Source organism: Salmo trutta, chromosome 12, assembly GCF_901001165.1.
Source record: "Salmo trutta chromosome 12, fSalTru1.1, whole genome shotgun sequence".
NCBI lineage: Eukaryota > Metazoa > Chordata > Actinopteri > Salmoniformes > Salmonidae > Salmo > Salmo trutta.
The window spans coordinates 17388463-17408248 of record NC_042968.1 but is presented as its reverse complement, the minus strand read 5'-3'; the positions used below and the strand labels follow the sequence as shown (position 1 = coordinate 17408248).

The 19786-nt window shown below is 43.7% G+C and overlaps 2 protein-coding genes across 2 annotated transcripts; one reads left to right on the top strand and one right to left on the bottom strand.

Moving 5' to 3' along the window:
* Positions 1 to 617: 617 nt before the first annotated feature.
* LOC115203051 (eukaryotic translation initiation factor 4 gamma 2) lies at positions 618 to 6734 on the top strand (the record flags this gene model as incomplete). The annotated part of the gene is made up of 20 exons (XM_029767355.1): positions 618 to 694; positions 867 to 932; positions 1015 to 1140; positions 1359 to 1461; positions 1564 to 1695; positions 1812 to 1878; positions 1965 to 2116; positions 2194 to 2304; positions 2388 to 2570; positions 2663 to 2798; positions 2894 to 3057; positions 3167 to 3262; positions 3380 to 3508; positions 3604 to 3708; positions 3815 to 4030; positions 4134 to 4392; positions 4485 to 4689; positions 4792 to 5000; positions 5100 to 5221; positions 5371 to 6734. Coding segments are annotated over 20 exons (2724 nt in total), but the record flags the coding sequence as incomplete, so codon positions are not given.
* A 1500-nt stretch (positions 6735 to 8234) lies between these two features.
* LOC115203050 (RNA polymerase-associated protein CTR9 homolog) lies at positions 8235 to 17722 on the bottom strand. The gene is made up of 22 exons (XM_029767354.1): positions 17556 to 17722; positions 17059 to 17157; positions 16008 to 16247; positions 15794 to 15911; positions 15611 to 15700; positions 15269 to 15525; positions 15067 to 15174; positions 14740 to 14976; positions 14403 to 14621; positions 12326 to 12509; positions 11960 to 12234; positions 11770 to 11857; positions 11480 to 11628; positions 11254 to 11370; positions 10802 to 10947; positions 10644 to 10715; positions 10305 to 10440; positions 9961 to 10104; positions 9691 to 9815; positions 9509 to 9608; positions 9313 to 9419; positions 8235 to 9210 (listed from the first exon to the last, which is right to left on the bottom strand). The coding sequence occupies exons 1-22, from the start codon at positions 17598 to 17600 to the stop codon at positions 8817 to 8819; spliced, it is 3450 nt and encodes a 1149-aa protein (XP_029623214.1). The 5' UTR covers positions 17601 to 17722; the 3' UTR covers positions 8235 to 8816.
* Positions 17723 to 19786: the final 2064 nt, after the last annotated feature.

Below are 19786 nucleotides of genomic sequence, written 5' to 3'. Positions count from 1 at the left end.
TTAGGTTTGGCTAACTGGCCGTTTAACTGTTCTAAAATGGCTTCCGATTGTTAGCCTTGCTAGCTAGTTGGCTAGCTACTTGGCTAACTAGCTTTCCAATGTGGCGTTTCCTGCGTATGCTAACTGGATAACAGTCTGTTATCTTTGTAAATGTTGATATCGTATCACAAGACAGCTGACAATAATGTTCAAAGTGATAAGACCGCTTGCCAACTAGCTAGCCAGCTAACGTAGTTAACTAGTCCACCACAACCAACAGGCAGAGAGGAAATGATGAGCTAGTTACCGGTAGCATTAATTAGCTAGCTAGTTAACGTTTGATAAACAGATCACTTTTGATCAAAACAGACATGGATGGCTAAACATGCCATGGATTCGGAATCTCAGCATTACTATGTCCTTGCCATGTGTTTAGTTAGCTAAATGAGTCAGGCTACCAGTAGTTAGCTACTGGTCATCTACAACAAAGGATGTGTAGCGTTAGCTGCGAGTGAAGCTAGCCAGCTCTGTGCTTTAGCAGGAAGTGTATGCCATGCGTCAATGTATGCATTTACTTTGTACTCTAATAATGCATTTTCTTCAGGTCGCTTTTGCCTACCCCCACCCATTGAATATTATTATTTTCGGGAATTCATCGTTGTCAAGCCGCCAAAGTGGAGAGTGTGATTGCAGAAGGGGGTGCTTCTCGTTTCAGGTAAGATTGTATGTAACTTGTTTCGGGCAAAATGCAATTTAGTCCTCATAGGTCGTTGTTTCACTTCCTATTGATATCCTTCACATAGTGTAGAATAGATTATAGCTTTAACAGTCCTAGCTATGTCATTTTGTTCACACCATTCTTCAAGTAAATAATATTTGTTCCACAGTGCTTCTTCGGGTGGGGGAGGAGGTAGGGGTGCCTCTCAGTACCATCCCAAGACTGTCGGCAACAGGTACTATTCAAGCCATTTTACCAAAACATAATGTTACTCCAAACAATGTTACTTCAGATGTCACTAATGCTGTTAATTGCAGCGAGTTCCTGGGGAAAGCCCCAGGATCTAGCGTTCAGAGATGGGTTCCTTCACGAAGCACTAGACGAGATGCCAATGCCTCCAATGAAAAAGAACGACATGATGCAATCTTCAGAAAAGTGAGAGGGTATGTATCCCCTAATTAATTGTGGCTACACACATTCGATTCAAATAAAAATGTAATCTTGTAGGCTGTTTGCCAACTTGAATCTGGTTGCGCCCCATAGCTTTTTTTTAATCCATCAAAAATGACTGGACCATTTGCAAGTCAGCAGATTTCAGTGTGTTAGTGGTGCCATTTTCTAACACCATTTCTAACATGTTTCCTGTTCTTTCCATCCTCAGCATACTTAATAAACTGACCCCCGAGAAGTTTGACAAGCTATGCCTTGAGCTCCTGAATGTGGGCGTAGATTCAAAGCTCGTCCTAAAAGGAGTGATCTTGCTGGTAATTTAAAATCTATTTCTTAGCTCTGTGTGCATTCATGTATATTATTGATTGAGTGGAAACGGCTATATTGTTCAGTGTACATCACCCCATTTCAAACAGATTGTTGACAAAGCCCTCGAAGAGCCCAAGTATAGCTCGCTTTATGCACAGCTATGTCTGCGCTTGGCAGAGGACGCACCGAACTTTGACGGCCCATCGCCAGAGATCCAAACGTCACAAAAACAAAGCACCGTAAGCATCGTTGTCATCCTCATCACAGATTGATTACTACTATTATAGACAAAGGTATCATCATTTTTTGGTTCTCCCCATCTAATCTTTTCATTTGGAAACAATGTGTGTTGCAGACATTCAGGAGACTTTTGATTTCTAAGCTTCAAGATGAATTTGAGAACCGTGCCAGAAATGTTGAAAGTGAGTGAACATTTGAAAAAATGTGCCTATTTTCTGTGCCCTGTGTGGTTGATTGTGTTAACCTTTGCTCTTTTCTATTCCCTCAGTCTATGACAAACATGACAACCCTCTTACCTCTGAGGAAGAGGAGCAGCATGCCATTGCCAAGTTTAAGATGCTGGGCAATATCAAATTCATTGGGGAACTTGGCAAACTCGATCTTATCCATGAATCTATCCTTCATAAGTGCATCAAAACAGTAAGTCGAATACATCAGTACTGTTTTTACAATGTTAAACCTAATGAAATGCATGTTAACTAATCTTTTGTCTTCAGCTTTTGGAAAAGAAGAAGAGAGTCCAACTTAAGGATATGGGGGAAGATTTGGAGTGCCTCTGTCAGATAATGAGAACAGTGGGGCCTAGACTCGATCATGAAAAGGCTAGGGTAAGCATATACTCTTGAGTCATTTTATTTAGTGTCTTAATATTCTTTTCCATTTGGGCGTGACTAATTTGTTTCTCTTGCAGTCTTTAATGGATCAGTACTTTGGCCGTATGAAATCCTTAATGAACAACAAGGACTTGCCAGCAAGGATTCGTTTCCTGGTGCAGGATTCAGTGGAGTTGCGAGAGAACAATTGGGTGGCTCGCAAAGCTTTTATCGATAATGGACCAAAGACGATTAACCAGATTCGTCAGGAAGCAGTAAAAGTTAGTTAACCATTCTTTATTAAGTGCAGCCAAGTCTTATGAATCTGTAAATGCCACAGTGTCTTAATACACGTCTGCTTTGTGTCTTGCAGGATTTGGGTGTTTTTATTCCACCAATGGCCCAGGGAATGAGGACTGACTTCTTTTTGGAGGGGCCTTTCATGCCTAGGTTGAAACTTGACAGGGAAACTCTTGGAGGGTTGGCTGATATGTTTGGACAGATGCCAGGTACATCCATGACTGATGCTCCTGAGTAGTTTTAATTCATTGCTGTCTTATCTCAAGTCCTGTTGTCCAACATTTTAATGTGTCCTGGCTACTAGGGAGTGGGATCGGCACAGGCCCTGGAGTGATTCAGGACCGGTATTCACCCACCATGGGCCGTCACCGCACCAACCCACTCTTCAACGGCCACAGTGGGCACACAGCCCCTGCTACCCAGTCTCAGTTTGAGATGGGAGGCAAGCCCTTCATCAAATCTAACCAGGTGAAAGTTGCACCCTTTACTAAAAGCAGTAGCTTTTTAGTATTCTTGAACTGCTCAAATCTTGATGGATATGGCATTGCATCCAAAGTCATTTCAAAAATTTTCTCAGGGGCAGAATCCAATTTTCCAGAACCAGCAACAGCAGGCTCAGTCTAAGGACATGGCACCGCGTTTCATCAAGAAAGGATCGCTCAACGCTGATGAGGTACAACACCTGGTAGATACCCACTCTTTTAAACCACCGTTTGCACAGGCAACAAGCCAAAACACTTTAATGCAAGAGATGAGAACGATGCATAATACCCTCTATTCCCCCTCTTAGATCAGTCTAAGGCCGGCACAGTCATTCCTTCTCAACACAAACCAAGTGCCAAAGTTGCAGCTGCAGATACCAACAATGATTCCTCCAAGTGCTCAACCTCCACGCACTCAAACGCCACCACTGGGACAGGTAAAGACAAACACGCAAACCGCTTTTAAAGCATTCAGCTGGAGTTGATGTGTATTTAAACTCTGCCCACTCTAAACGGTCTTATCATTTCACAGCCTCCTCTGCTTGGTCTGAAAACCAACCCTCCTCCAATTCAGGAAAAACCTCCAAAGACCACCAAGAAACCGCCTCCTGCAAAGGAAGAGTTGCTTAAGATGACCGTATGTTCCACTTTACTATCTCAAGGAACTCCTTCAAGTTATGCTTTTTGCCCCATAGAAGAATTTCTGAAAGCTAACAGTCTTTGCCCAAATTATATCTTATCAGGAGACCATAGTGACCGATTACCTGAACAGCAAAAACATTGATGAAGCTGTGAACGGTGTAAGAGAGATGAAGGCTCCCAAACACTTCCTGCCTGAGATGTTGAGCAAGATCGTGATCTGTTCTCTTGACTGCCCAGACGAAGACAAGGAGCATGCCAGCACCTTGATTCACACACTCCGCACAGAGGGCCTTGTTACTGGGGAGAGCTTCATGCGGGTCAGTCTTCCAGTCATGGCAAAGAGCTTTTGTTCTAAGATATCAAAGGTTCTACTGTTCAGTGAATTTACTCACCACATGCCTTTGTGTACTTTTTTTACAGGCTTTCCTCAGTGTTCTGGACCAGTGTCCCAAGATCGAAGTGGACATTCCTCTGGTGAAGTCCTACTTGGCCCAGTTTGCGGCGCGAGCCATCATCGCAGAGCTGGTGAGCATGGACGAGCTAGCCCACCCTCTGGAGAATGGCACCCACTTCCCCCTCTTCCTGCTTTGTCTGCAACAGACTGCCAAGCTGAAGGGCCGTGAGTGGCTCACTGATCTATTCCAGCAAAGCAAGGTCAACATGCAGAAGATGCTGCCTGGTATGTCAAACTCTCCTAAACCATTAGCCTAGAAAGCTCTATCAAGTTTTCACATTTGAACATGATTGCTGTGATTTTGCCGAAATCTGCAGAAATTGACCAAAACAAGGATCGTATGCTGGAGATCTTGGAGGGCAAAGGCCTGAGCTTCTTATTCCCACTCATGAAGCTGGAAAAGGAACTGCTGAAGCAGATCAAAGCAGACCCCTCTCCCCAGTGCATCTACAAGTGGATCAAGGACAACATCTCCCCTAAGCTCCACACCGACAAGGGCTTCGTCAACATCCTCATGACCAGGTATAGGAAAAGGGCTAATGCCCACATTGTAGAGTTCTGTGGTTATGCATCTTGAGATTACTTATGTTAAGACTAGGTCTGAATTCTCCCCCCCTCCTCCAGTTTCTTGCAGTTCATTGCCCAAGAGATAAATGCCAGTGAGGAAGAAGACCAGTTATCAGCCCCCACTAAAGAACAGCTGGACCAGGAGAAGCAGCTGCTGCTGGCCTTCAAGCCAGTGATGCAGAAGTTCCTGCATGATCACCAGGACCTGCAAGTCAGTGCCCTCTACGCACTGCAGGTCCACTGCAACGCTAAAACTTTCCCTAAAGGTACGTACAGGTCACAGGCTCAAATTATTACTTGGGTCAATTTTATGCAAGCACATTTGCCAAGAAGGGTTTTTTAAAATCTATATTTAATTTCTCTAGGAATGTTATTGCGCTATTTTGTCCACTTCTACGATATGGAAATCATTGAAGAAGAAGCCTTCCTTGCATGGAAAGAAGACATAACTCAAGAGTTTCCTGGGAAGGGGAAAGCATTATTTCAGGTAATTCCATTTCTACTCCCAGACAATTTGTATTGCAACTCACACCATTGCAGGTGCATACTAAACTGGCTTTTTTTATTAGACTAGAAATACACCACAGAAATGGGTAATGCATCTCTGTTTTGGCTCATGGTATGTTCCCTGTGAAGGTGAACCAGTGGCTGACCTGGCTGGAGACTGCTGAGGAAGAGGAGTCTGAGGAGGAAGCTGACTGAAGAACCAGCCAAAAGCCTAATGGTGCAAAAATGCTATTGATATAATACCGCTTTTGTTTCCTTCCCATCCCCCCCGTCCCAATATAATATGCATACATAACCACTTCATTCCGCTATCAAGTTTTTGGCCATGTTAAGCCAATGCATGTATTATTTTTTTCCTTTTTGGCTCTTTTTTTCTAGCGCTTAAATGTAATAATGGTTTGCCATCTGTTTTAAGAGCCCCTTTTAAGATCAATGGTATCAGCTGCTTTGAATCTAGACTTTTGTTTTTCTTCAAGACAATTGAATTGCAAGGGCCTTGTTCCTGCTGCTGAATTCTATGCTTTTATTTTTTTGTTGTTAACCAATTAGCAACACTGTAGAGATGCACTTTGCTCAACGTCATACATGAGTCGTTGCAATATTCACTCATCCCTTGATTGTTACAAAGAATCCTCAACTGTAATCATTGGTTACCATGACATTAATGGTTTATATTTGCTTGTGTTTCTACCTCCTCATGGGCTTCATGTGTTGGGTTTGAATTGCTTAATGTCTCCATTTCAAATGAAAACACTTAGTCTGGACTAATGCACAAGTCTGTAATAATAAAAACAAAAAACGGTTTTACTTGCACTATAATATCGTGATTGTAAGAATTCAAATTCAGACCTTTTTTAAGTGCTTTTGTGGATGTATAGCACATCACCTGGGAGAGATGAAATTATGCGGCCTTGTTAATTTATCAACCCTCGTTGCTGTGTACCTCCCTCTGTATCTGTCAAACCATTGTGATACTTGAATTTTCTTTACAGGGAACAACCAAACAATGGGTGAGTTGGTTTTGCGTGGCTCGGTGCCCCAGGTGGGTGGCGATTTCACTTACGGACCAATGGAATGGTCTAAACATTTGCAAACTAACCCACCTGGAGCATCGGGCCATGCAAAATGAAGTCACACATGGTCTGTTCTCATGCAACAATTTTCAAACTACACAAGTGCAACATGTTTTAATTGGTGAATAAAGTTAACATGAGAAATTCAATTGATTTTGTTACACTTTAACTCTGCCCCCCTGCCCCCCCTCGTGAAAAATTGAAGCCTGTTTGCCATAATGTCTGATCCAGATATTTATTGATAGTTTTTATCATGAAAAAAATGATCATCTCAACTTATTATGATCTAATGAAATCACGAGGTATACATCTGTACAGTATAACTTTCTAGAAAAGTGTTACTGTAAGGTTCTGTAACTGCTAAGAATGTTTGTGTACCACTATTGCTTAACTTTCAAATAAAGTTAAACACTGAGTTCACTTAGACTTGTCCTGTGTAATATTTCACCTAGATTCAGGTATGTAAATGTGAACCCAAGAGCAGCAACAGGCCATTGAATATGGTTTATAAAGTCCTACAACTACTGTATTAGTGTATAGTTGCTATGTATAACTCCCCAATGACCAAGGCAAGCTCTCAAACACTTCCTCTGTTTCTTGGTAGGCCTACCAGAAATGCCCAACAATTACAGATTCCTGTTACCATGGAAGTTAACTTTGTTTTGATTTTTAAGGAGTTCTTGCCTTAATATAGCACATTGTCACACCATTATTTGTTGGACCATTCCCCTACTGAAAGGTTTTATTGCAATGGACTGATCCTTATGGAGAACACGTCAAAGGTCATCAGTTCCCACATGTGGTATGCATTTTGTAAGAAATTATGGTTAGAGAGAAACTTACTTATTGAAGTAGGTCGCAAAGGACGGATGTGACGCAGCATAAAGTGGGTGGTTCGACCCCTGAATGCTGAGGTATATCAGATCGTATAGCACGGGTATGACAAAACATTTATTTTTAGTGCTCTAATTACATTGGTATCCAGTTTATAATAGCAATAAGTCACCTCTGGGTTATGTGGTATATGGGCAATATACCACAGCTAAGGACTGTATCCAGGCAATCTGCGTTGCATCAATGCTTGGCCGTGGTATATTGGCCATATATCACACCAACTCGGCCCTTATTGCTTAAATATAGTACTGTAGCATTTTTGCATGTCAGTAAGTGGTTGCAAGGGAAGATGAGGCCCATTAGTAGCAATTGTATGTTAATACAGTGTGTCCTCAGCTAAATAAGGCACTGTATCAGTGTATTTAGTGGGCTGGGGGTATTCACCAGAATTGTGATGAGTATTTGCAATGCACTTTAGGCTATAGCCAAGGCCTAGTTGTTCACTGTACTTCTGTAGTCCCATTTCCTTATGAGCTTTTATTATTCTTAGATTAAGCAGCCCATCTGCACTTTGAACAGAGCTACACTGGTACCCATATTCAGAACCATGTTTAGGCTTCCAACAGTGAGAACTCTAAGAAACCCTCCACAACAGGTGTCAAACTCATTCCATGGAGGGCTTAGTTTCTGTTATTTCCTTTTAATTAAGACCTAGACAACCAGGTGAGGGGAGTTGCTTACTAATCAAGTACAAGAGAGGAGCGAAAACCTGCAGGTACTCCACCCTCCGTGGAACGAGTTTGACAAGTGCTCTACAACATACGTTCTTCAGACAGGCTCGGTCAGCACCGTCAGACATACCCTGATCTGGTGTTGTCAGTTCCAGAGGTTGGCCAGACAGGACCCACAGACATCCACCCCACTGTGGTATCTCCGGAATGGGGCCATGTATTCAGAGTCTCGATGCGTCTCAACTCTATGAATACATTTACAACTGCATCACCTAGGTGTGCCGCCAGATTACTTAGCACTTCTTGTATCCATATAGAGGACCTTAATAAAAAATGGCACATATATACACTTTCATTATTGAAGCTGAACTTATATGGCATTTTAATCACCACAGCATGACTGACATGTTTGACAAAAATATTTTTCTGAATGGCAGAGGGCACGTTGATACACAAAACAAGGAAAATGCAGCCAAAAACAATTACAACACATTTACCCCATAATCAGAAGGTAAGTGTCAAGCTGTTTTCCAATGTCATACAAGCAGCTTCATCATCAGAAATAGAAAAAACTAATATTTATTTTGTGTTTGTTTATTATCTACATATAATTTGTCCCAACTCTGGGCAAATTTACTAATTTTCCGTGACATCACCTCTTCCAATCATTTTAAGATAGAAAATATATGGGTTACAGCTGTCAGACTACTTACAAGTCACATTTTCCATCCATCATCAACAAAACAAAAAGACATGAGGTACAGCATCAATGCAAAAGTCTTAACAGTCTGGTGACCAAAAAGTAGTAAAGCTACACTGCATGTGCTCATTTCAATTTCTTGGTACAAACCAAGACGGGAAAAAAAGCCTTTACAAAAATCAGTTTAAAAAAAATAAAAAATTCAGTAGGAAAAAAGTCAGTTCTGAGTTTGAAGCCTCAGTCACTGTCAGAGCCAGAGCCGTGGTTGGAGGCCTCGTTGGCAGAGCCCCCTGGTTCTGATCCGTTGTCGGAACGGCGTGGGGAGCCCGCTGGAGAACCTGCTTCAGAACCAGAGACTGCGGCCGGTGAGCCTGGTCGGGACTCGTTCTCCGACCCAGAGCGGCTCCTCTTGCTCTCGTTATCAGACTGCTCTGAGTCAGACTGCTGCTGCACTCTCTTCCTCTTCACTGGACGGTCGCAGCCTGAGTCGCTACCTGAGTTTCCGGAGCGTTGGGGGCTTCCAGCTTCGCTGCCAGAGTGGTTCCGGCCCCCGTCGGACTCACTGTCGGAGGCGATGCGCTTCTTGTGGCCGCCCTCGTCATCAGAGCCTGAACCACTGTCTCTGGGGTTTCTGGGTGGTCAACAGACAAAAAATTATGAATTAGTTGCACAAAACCCTTCGGAGTTGTATTTTCATGTAGCATTTCCTGTACGAATGAGTTTATGCCCTCACCTGTCTTCAGCTATTTTCAGTCCATCCTCGTCTGATGAAGAGTCGGAGGATGAGATGATGGCCTTCGACTTGATCTTGCCTTTGAGAGACGGTGGCACAGGCTCGGCCTAGACAAGAACAGAACTGTTACAAGGCCGGTCATTTGGGTTAAAAAATACCATTAGAAAGACAGTAACATAAACTAGATTTAACTGACCTTTTGGATCTTCTTGCCGCCTGCTCTGGGTCTGCGTTGCTTTTTGGGCCGTGAGCCTCCTTCCTCGTCATCACTGCCATCGTCACCCCCTTTGTTGGGTCTGAAATACACAGTCACACTCACACCAGGCCATTTTCCTACCGATCACTACAAATAAAAAACACTTTCCACATCAGTCTCACCTCCTCCTCTTCTTGCGGCCCTCCTCCTCACTCCCGCTGCCACCCTTCCTCTTCTTCCTCCTTCTCACTGGCAGGTCCTCATCAGAGCCATCGTTGACAAACTCATCAAAGTCACCTTTCTTGCGCTGGGGAGAACAAAACAAGAACAATATATTCACACTGCACCCTAGAGCCTTTGAGATTCATATCGATCTGATGTGCCATGAGCTAATCATTGATCAACCCAAACCTCCGCATTGTACTAGCTGTTCTCTACACATTTGCACTCACTCGGCCGCCACCTTTCTTCTTCTCTTTCCTTTCCTCCTTCATTCCATCGGCGAAGGAGAGCAGACCCTTGGTCTTCTCCACGTACATGGCTCTCTGCTCCAGCAGCTTCTTCTGATCCTCTTCCTGCTTGGTTCTCTTCTCCTCCTGGTGGGGCAGCAGGAAGACAAGGTCATTGGGTTAGTCACACTGTTATAAAGGAATACATTTACAGTGGACCAAAGAAACATGTTATTCAAGACATCCCAACTTCAAGTAAGGTATGTTTACTTAAATTGCTTATCCATTATGGTTTACAAGTACAACATATAAGGGACTTGTGGAGATGTGACATCCCATAGACAGACCTGTTCTTTATGCATCTGTTGGCGTAGGAAGTCCCTCTCCTGATCCTGCTTGGCCCGGATCTCCTTCTCCTCCTCGTCCTGCTTCCTGGCCCGAGCCACGTGGTACTGGGCCTGACTCAGCAGGTCAGAGCATTGCCTGCAACGACCCCCACACAAACACAGCTCACAATCCAGGCTTAACCCGACATCTGATGGCTGGGCTCAGCTGTCATCCCTCTAAATTCCTCAGAGGTGTGATCAGAATTTTGGCTAAGAGTGGTTCATTGATTTACTGAAGGCTATGAAGTAAGTACTGGCCTGCATTTGGATTTTAGAGGGGAGATATTTGTTCAAACTGACCTGGCCTCAGTGGAGGCAAGCACTAGGTCAAACCTCATCTTGTCACCTGCCTTGGCAAGGTAGCTGAAATACCTGAGACAAAAGAGAACACAAAAGAGAAGATTAGGCTGAGAAAAGTGAAGGATTATTTTAGGTGTTAAAGTGAGTTTAGGGTGTACCGGTGGGCCAGCTCCAGCTCTTTGACAGCACTGAGTACAGCCTTTAGGTTACTCTTCTCGTCCTTCAGTACCAGAGTGGCCAGCCTCTGCAGAACCAGGGCCACGTTGAACATCAGCACCGTGTCACTGGGGGCCACGTGACGTGCCTGGGGACACAGCCAGCCACATCAGTGAGAAACAGGTAGGGTTGCAAAATTCCAGGAACTTTCAATAAATTCCCTAGTTTCCCAGAAAGGATCCTAAAATTCCTGTTTATTCCCTTCTGATCCCAGGAATCCTCCAACTGGGATTTCAGGAAAAAGAAAAAAAAGTTCACAGAATTTTGCAACCCTAGTAACAGGACACTCACACAAGGGTCACCCTGCTCTCACATAAACAAGCTCAGGTAAATGAAGCCCAGCCATAGGGTTACTGAAAGGAATGACAGACGCTTTGTTTCACACAAATCTCACCTTCAGCAGAGTCTGTTTGCACTCCTGGAGTTTCCCGCATTTGAAGAGTGCCCGAGCCAGGTACAGCAGCACCTCAGTGTTCTGATGCTTGTAGAATTTCTTCAGACAGTTCTCGTACTAAACGCCACAAAGAGCGGATAAGACATTTTAATAGAACTCCTCAAGTAAAAAAATAGGAATATAAAAACCCCTGCAGTGTGTACTATGAGCCAGTACAGAGCCTTACCATCTGCACAGCGCTGATGTACTGTTTCTGCTCCACATAGATGTGGGCCAGGTTGAGCCAGACGTCGCTGATATCAGCGGTGGCCTCTCTCACCTGGGCAAACACGTCACGGGCCTCTCGATAGTAGCCCTTATGGGCCAGGACGGCACCTGGACAGAAAAGACGGCAAACTCTGAGGTATTTACATGCTAATAGTTATCTGAGGTAAATACATGCTTATAGTTAAACACAGTCAAGTCTGAGTATTAAGCATTTATGTGAATACAATGAGTGAGAGAAGGCCAACAAACCTATGCCGTTGGCAGCGTAAAGGTTCTTGGAGTCGTTTCGTAGGACCTGTTTGTAAATGGCCAGGGCTCGATCCTGATGTCTCTTTTCCTGAGGGACACAACCACAGGCACAGACAAATGATGAAGGCGCTGTTTCTGACGACGATGATTTTCATGGCTCCACATCAAAACAACAAATATTCTGCCGTACCTTCTCCCGGTCCCTGCTGGGCTGGTGCAGGGTCTGGAGCCACACGTTGCCCAGGGCCAGCATGGAGTAGGTGTCGTTCTGAGTGGACGGCTGCTTGAGGATACGCTCAAACTTCTTCTGACCCGGACCCCACTCCTGCTTGGCCAAGTGGAGATTCCCGATCAGGGACCAGGCGTCTGGGTGATCCTGATTAATCTGCAGAGCCTCTTTGAACCAGTCGGAAGCTTCATAGAAGTTTCCTTTGTCACGAGCCATTGCGCCAAGTCGCAGGTAACCTGCAAGCAACAACAAAAGGACCAATTGATACGCACACACCCTAAGGAGACAGACATTAACCAAAACGTATAGTGTGTCTTCAGTGCTTACAGTCGACGTAGTTGGGATGTTCCCTCAGGATGTTCTTGTAGAGCTTCTCCGCCTCGTGGAATTCGCACATGGCCTCATAGAGCCTGGCTAGGTTGTAAGAGGTGGTGACAGAGATGGCGTTGTAGTAATGCTCGTCATGCTCTCCCTCAGCTTTGGCCCGCTCCAAAGAGGCCAGGAAGTATTTCTAAACATGGACAGACAGAACAAACCCCTGAAATCTATTTATAGCTCTGTTGTGTCTACTAGGGTTGGACAGTGTCTGGAATGACACATCGTCCTGTCCAAACATCATTGATATACGATTGTATTGTAACAAAAAAAATCTGGGGGGGTGTGCGTTGCGCACGGAGGGGTCAGTCAATTGGCGGGAAGAAGGCACTATAAAGGACACATTGCTAGGCCTGAACAGTGTAAAGCCTAGTTACTTATCTAGTCTAAGCTGTAAAACGATTTACAAAATTGGTGGCGCTATGTTTCTCTTGTTCATAAAAATACTTCAATATCAGTAAAAATGAATATTATAGCCGTATCAAATGTAGTCTATTGTAATTTCAATAGGCTACTTTCCGACAGTTTCAGACCAAACTAAAAAAGGCGTGATGGGATTTCACTATAGTACAGTCTGCCTTATGCTAAAACAGAAAAAAAAACTATGGCTCCTTGGTGGGAAGGAAAAGCCTGTCTTCGCCTGTTTGGCAGTTCTTTGGTTTCAGGCCGAATCATAAAGGTGAGCCAGCAGACCAAAGTCACTTTCAGAATATGTAAAAAGACAATCAGGGCAAAGGATCGACAGACTACAAACCTCCGTCAACATTTACAAGTCCATCATCCTGCTGAGTTCACTACTCTTGGGCAGAAAAGTTGAACATGCTGGTGTTCCTTGCCAGAAACCATTAGCTAGGGGGGAAAAAACCTAATGGTTCCTAATTGTACTTTTTTGTTTCATTTTAAAAATGTAGCCTATATTCAAATCCAGATGCATCTTACTCAAATGACATATTCTAGCCTATAGGCTATCAAAGCTTGAAATACTTTTTTGCACTTGTTTTGTTTAGGCTACTTTATTTATTTTGTAGGCCTATATTTAGGTTTGTACAGTTCGATAGGCAAGAGGCATATCCTAATTGGCTTATGCTAAAAACAAATAGGCCTATGTTCATTCGTTTTTAAGTGTTATAAAGAATATTAAATAATTTGCTTTATCTAATTGTATACTTATAGACTAAGGATAATAGGCCTATTTGTTTTTAGCCTAAGCCATGGTTCACTCATGTTATAAAGAACGTTAGGCTAAATAATCATTTGTTTTATCTGATTGTCGTTGACAATTTATTTAGCCCACACTTCGGTCAAGTAAAGCAGAAACGTACCAGGTTTGTTTATACTTCCTATTCGATTAGTCTATCTTGAAATTGTTTGTTCTCTCCCTCATTATGACTATGTTTTTATTTAGGCTAGTCACAAAACAACAGATGGAACTCTGCTACACCTATAGATTCATTCCGTGGTTGATCATGAAAGAGTAGGATATGCCTAGGCCAACAAGTCACGGTAAAATTGAATGGGGATTGGGGAGGAAAAGGGAAATTAATGTTTAAAACAATAAGCCCGACAACAAAATGCGTGATGCCAAAGGCCTATGATCATCTGACATTGGTGGGGAAAAAACACATTAGGCCCCATCTGACATTTTGCGCTGCTTTGGTGCTCTCCGCTCTATCAATAATCTACATTGTTCTCTTGCATTATGTTAATAGTCTAACGACCTCATATGTATTGAACATTTAGGCTATGGCAAATAGGGAACAGGCTATTCGGCATGTCGCCTTGCTGTGTGCTCTCTGCGCTGTGTGTGCTGTTCTGCGCTGCCAGACTCCAGAGGTGCAGTCAAACTCAAATATGCTAGACCATCGTGTGACATCACGATGTCATCACTATCGACAATGGCTGTCAAACATCAAACACAAAGGCAAGTTCCGAAACTACAAATAGCCGTTCCAGTAGTTAATGAATTCATTGCTACAACATGTAATGACTAATTCTAGTCAGGCAGCTCTCCCATCCTCCTAAACTGTACCTTGGCCTCTCCCAGGTTCCCCAGTCTGAAGTGGAGAGCCCCCAGGTTGTTGAGGATCTCAGGGGGGACGTCAGCCTGGACCTTCTCCTGCAGGATGCGAGTGGCCGTGCCGTAGGCAGAGAGGGCGCCCTGGATGTCGGTCTGCTCCAGGATCTGGGCCAGCTCGATCCAGGCCTCAACGTCATCAGGGTACTGCTCGGTCACCTTCTTCAGATGACCCTGCAGAACACAAAGACATTACATGTTATTGATTTTAGCAATAGTGCTGATTAACATCTACAGAGTTACAAGTGAATACCTCATGTGATGTTCACCTTCGCATAGCTGTTTTACTTACTTTGGCAATGTCTCTCTTTTCCTGATCATCTGAAGTAGCATAAAGAGATCCCAGGATCTTCATGGTTTCATAGTTGTTGGGGTAGGCCTTTAGGACCTTCTCAAAGCACTGGGCTGCATTCTCCTTGTCTCTACGGTACACGTACATCTGCCCAAGGCCAAAGAAAGGCAGCACAAAGGTAGACGAGGCAAACTGGGTGGCCTGGTAGTAGTACTGGAAGGCCTGGTCATAGTCCTCCTGAAACACAAAAGAAGGAGAGATGTAATGCCCATTCAATTAGAAAAGCAAGAGTCTTACTGAAAAATAAGCTGAGGCCTTAGCGTTTACCTGAACATGAAAGGAGCGGGCCAACTGGTAGCAGCTCTCAGCCTGCATCGCTTCCACCTCTGTGTTGTGAAAGGCATGGAGAGCCAGGTGCTGCACTTTACTGTAGTCCTGAAAATAAGAAAGTACATCAATGTGAATGATAAACAATGCTCAGGTCAAGACATGCTACTATATACCAGGAATAGGATGACAACCCTCTCACCTTTTTGAAGAAGAAGTGGTTAGCCAGGTGGTTGAGCACCATGGGGTTGCTGGGGTCGATGGTGTAGGCTCTGGAGAGGAGCTGCACTCCATTCTTGATGGAGTCGGGCTCCTTGCTGTTGAGCTCCAGCACAGCCAAGCCCACAAGGGCTCCCACACACTTGGAGTTGAGCTCCAGGGCCCGGCCAAAGGCCAGACGGGCCTTCTCCAGCTTACTGAGCTTGACAAAGCAGTGGCCCATCCCCAGCCTCACCTCGGCTGGTAAGAGAAATAGTGACGGTATATTAGGAGAGACCAGGGATATTAATCATCTTAATATGACAAGTGCAAGTGAAATGCTTACCAGGACATCCAGGGTTTGTGCGTAGAGCCTTTTTGTAGTAGGCCAGTGCTCCCCTGTAATCCTTCTTATTGAAGGAGATGCAAGCTTTACCTGTTGAAATAAAATGTATAGTGGTTAGGCCCCATTTGGAAGTGAACCTTTGTGGTTGTAATGGGAGATCTTTCCCTTTGTGTTTCCTCTTACCAAGTAGAGCAGGGATGTTATTGGTAGACTGGTTCAAGACAAAGTGGAACTGAGCGTCAGCCTGGTCCATTTTGTCCCCCTCCAGCAGGCAGAAACAGGCTCTTCCCAACAAGTGGTTCTGTTACAAACAAATAGATTACTCTTGGTTATGATTTTTTGTGTTGGGGATATTAACTTTCACATTATCCAATAATTGTTAAGCTGATTATCTTACCTGGTCGTACATGATGATCTTGTCTGCCATGGTGTAGAGCAGGGTGGCCTGAGTGATGAGCTCCTTCTTGGCATCTTTGTTCTTCTCTTTACGTGCCTGCTGGACATAGTAGGCTGCCAAGGTGTCCAGACAGGTCATCTGGTCTTTCTCATGGTCTCTGTAGTCCAGGTTCCCATCGATACGGGCCGCCTCCAGCAGCTTGACAAAGTCCTCCGTCTTCGTCTGTTTGTAATACTCCAGCTAAAAGAAAAATCTGTTTTTGTTTATTTTGGTGACAAACAATCCATGAACAAACCAGCAGTCAGTGGGAATGCAACTACATAACTCACCAGGGAGGAGTTCTGTATAACATTTAGACACCGTGGGAGATATTTGCCGACCCGTACCTGTTTGGCAACACTTTTCCCATGTTGGAGAGTATAACCGTGGTTGGTGGACAGTTCTGATAAGGAAATTGTTGTTTGCGTCACCGGACTGTGCCCAGGAAATAATGACATTAAATTGTTAGATGCTACCACCCCCCTCCAAATCAAACCATTCCAAGTTTTGTCTTGCTTGTGATTCTCACACCCGTTTGTCTAGCTAATCAGCCTCACAATTGGGCAGCATGCTGCTGCAGACGGGTAGTAGAACAGTGTCTGTGCGCGCAAACATTGACATCCATGTTTGGTTTTGACTTGGGGGTGGTGGTATCCTCTAACAAATGGATTCAATTATTTCCTTCGGCGATGCAGACGACAACTTCCTAATCAAAACCGTCCACGGATATACTCTCCAACATAGGAAGTGTCTCCAAACAGGCACAGGTCAGCAAATATCTCACACACCTCTCCAATGGTATGCCATAAGATGGAATGTTACTGTTAAAATAACTGTACATGGCGGCAAGCCTGCAGGGCTACAGGGAGGAGTTACAGGTAACAGTAGAAATTACAATCTAACTATTTGATGCATCACTCATACAGAGTAATATCTGCAACTGTCATTTCAAACCATTTAATCTTTTAAGGCTTAAATTAATTCTCATACCAGTCTGTGTATTCATACTTACAGCAAGAGCAATCCATATGTGCAACTGTGTATGCTCCTGTTTGAGGATACTGATGACCTCATCTCCTTCTGGCAGCTGGTCGAAATCAAGCTCAATAACCTGCAGAACAAATGTCTATGTGAACACCAGTTCGTACACATACAACATGACATGTGACCTTTAACCTATGGCTAAACAGCTTGATCAGAAAGGCTAAGTTACTTTATGGCATGTTTTGACTGGGGACAAGAAGTGGCTGCATTTACTAGTCAGCTTACTGAATGATCGGAAAGACAATATCAACTGTAGAAATAGACAATTTTACAACTCAAATCTTGGTTATGACCCATAATTTGCATGACTGATAGTAAAAAAAAATTTTTTTTTAAACATCTCAGAAGTTGTTAGCGATCTGGCTGACGTTAGTCAACAAGAACAGGGCAATACTACGTTAGCTAACGTTAGTATGCTAGCTGTAGCAATCCACGGTCAAACAAAGCAGCGTAGCTAGTCCTTACCTCGTCGGTGTCCCGTAAGGGGATTTCAATTGATCCCCGAGACATCTTGGCTGATGGAAATCCACGTCCCTACACCAATATATTCCCCAAAATTGTTCGGCTGTCGCCGTAGTCTCGAGGTTCTGTCTGCACTTCCGCTCTAGAACAAATACATGAGTGTTCACAAAACAATGTCCGGGTAGGACAGCGAGCAACTGGTGGATAAAATGCCCCACTGGCGTAATACCGGTAGCAAATAAAAATTTCCTCTTGACTAATCCAGCTGTTGTTCGCTCTCTTCTTGGCAGCCCAAACTTCTTTCAACTGAAAGAGAAACATTCTGTATTTTCACAGTAGTCTTAGTTGTATTTTCAAAAGTAGTAGGTCTATTTGTTGTTTAGAAACCTGTACATCTTTGTTAATAATAAAATGTGTTGTGTTCACTATTTTACCATGTGCAAAGTAGGGAACTAGAATTGGTACATTATGCAGTGCGCCAGTATGCCTTTCAATTCCATAGTGGTCGTGTTCGAGAACATCAAAACCGTGATGTATCATGGGTACATTGTGACTGACTGATCTACAAATAATAAAAGACAAGAAAGGGAAGGAAAGACAGGACAATCAATCAAATTTGATTGGTTGATTGATGATTGATTAAGGGAGGAAAAAATAAGACAATAATAAAAGCTGTTATAATTGTGATAATCCTCTGTGGTGTGTTTCTGTGACCTGTGCCCAGATCTTCAATGACCCTGCCCTATCCTAAAGAATCTGATTGCTACTGGTGATTTCCTATTGGTTTATACAGGAGATGTTATGCAGATGATCTAGAATCATTTGATATGTTAAACTGACTAATGTTAATTCAAAAAGTCCATTAACTGAGTTATTGTTTGCTGGCCTGAGCCAGCAATTGGTGGAGCTGAGGGGAGGGGGTGGGGGTGGCAGCTGGTTTTGATGTGTGGCAGTGAAGGATCAAAACAGGCAAAGGCTACACTCACTGAAGAGCGTCTTGAGGGTTTCCCACTGCAAACTGGCTGCAATAGAGCTGTCTAAAATTAATGTGCATTTTTGACCAGCTTGTGTGATGAGATGTAGCTAGTTGTTATATGTTTTCGTTTGCACATTTTCTGCCGCTTTCGAAGGAATATTCCTTAACTGGGAGGTAAGACTTAATTTTTTTGTATTCTCACCGCTTTCTAACATATCTAACATTCTTAGAGTAAGTATACAGTGGGGGAAAAAAGTATTTGATCCCCTGCTGATTTTGTACGTTTGCCCACTACAAAGAAATGATCAGTCTATAATTTTAATGGTAGGTTTATTTGAACAGTGAGAGACAGAATAACAACAACAAAAATCCAGAAAAACGCATGTCAAAAATGTTATAAAATTATTTGCATTTTAATGAGGGAAATAAGTATTTGACCCCTCTGCAAAACATGACTTAGAACTTGGTGGCAAAACCCTTGTTGGCAATCACAGAGGTCAGACGTTTCTTGTAGTTGGCCACCAGGTTTGCACACATCTCAGGAGGGATTTTGTCCCACTCCTCTTTGCAGATCTTCTCCAAGTCATTAAGGTTTCGAGGCTGACGTTTGGGAACTCGAACCTTCAGCTCCCTCCACAGATTTTCTATGGGATTAAGGTCTGGAGACTGGCTAGGCCACTCCAGGACCTTAATGTGCTTCTTCTTGAGCCACTCCTTTGTTGCCTTGGCCGTGTGTTTTGGGTCATTGTCATGCTGGAATATCCATCCACGACCCATTTTCAATGCCCTGGCTGAGGGAAGGATGTTTTCACCCAAGATTTGACGGTACATGGCCCCGTCCATCGTCCCTTTGATGCGGTGAAGTTGTCCTGTCCCCTTAGCAGAAAAACACCCCCAAAGCATAATGTTTCCACCTCCATGTTTGACGGTGGAGATGGTGTTCTTGGGGTCATAGGCAGCATTCCTCCTCCTCCAAACACGGCGAGTTGAGTTGATGCCAGAGAGCTCCATTTTGGTCTCATCTGACCACAACACTTTCACCAGTTGTCCTCTGAATCATTCAGATGTTCATTGGCAAACTTCAGACGGGCATGTATATGTATTCTTGAACGGGGGACCTTGCGGGCGCTGCAGGATTTCAGTCCTTCACGGCGTAGTGTGTTACCAATTGTTTTCTTGGTGACTATGGTCCCAGCTGCCTTGAGATCATTGACAAGATCCTCCCGTGTAGTTCTGGGCTGATTCCTCACCATTCTCA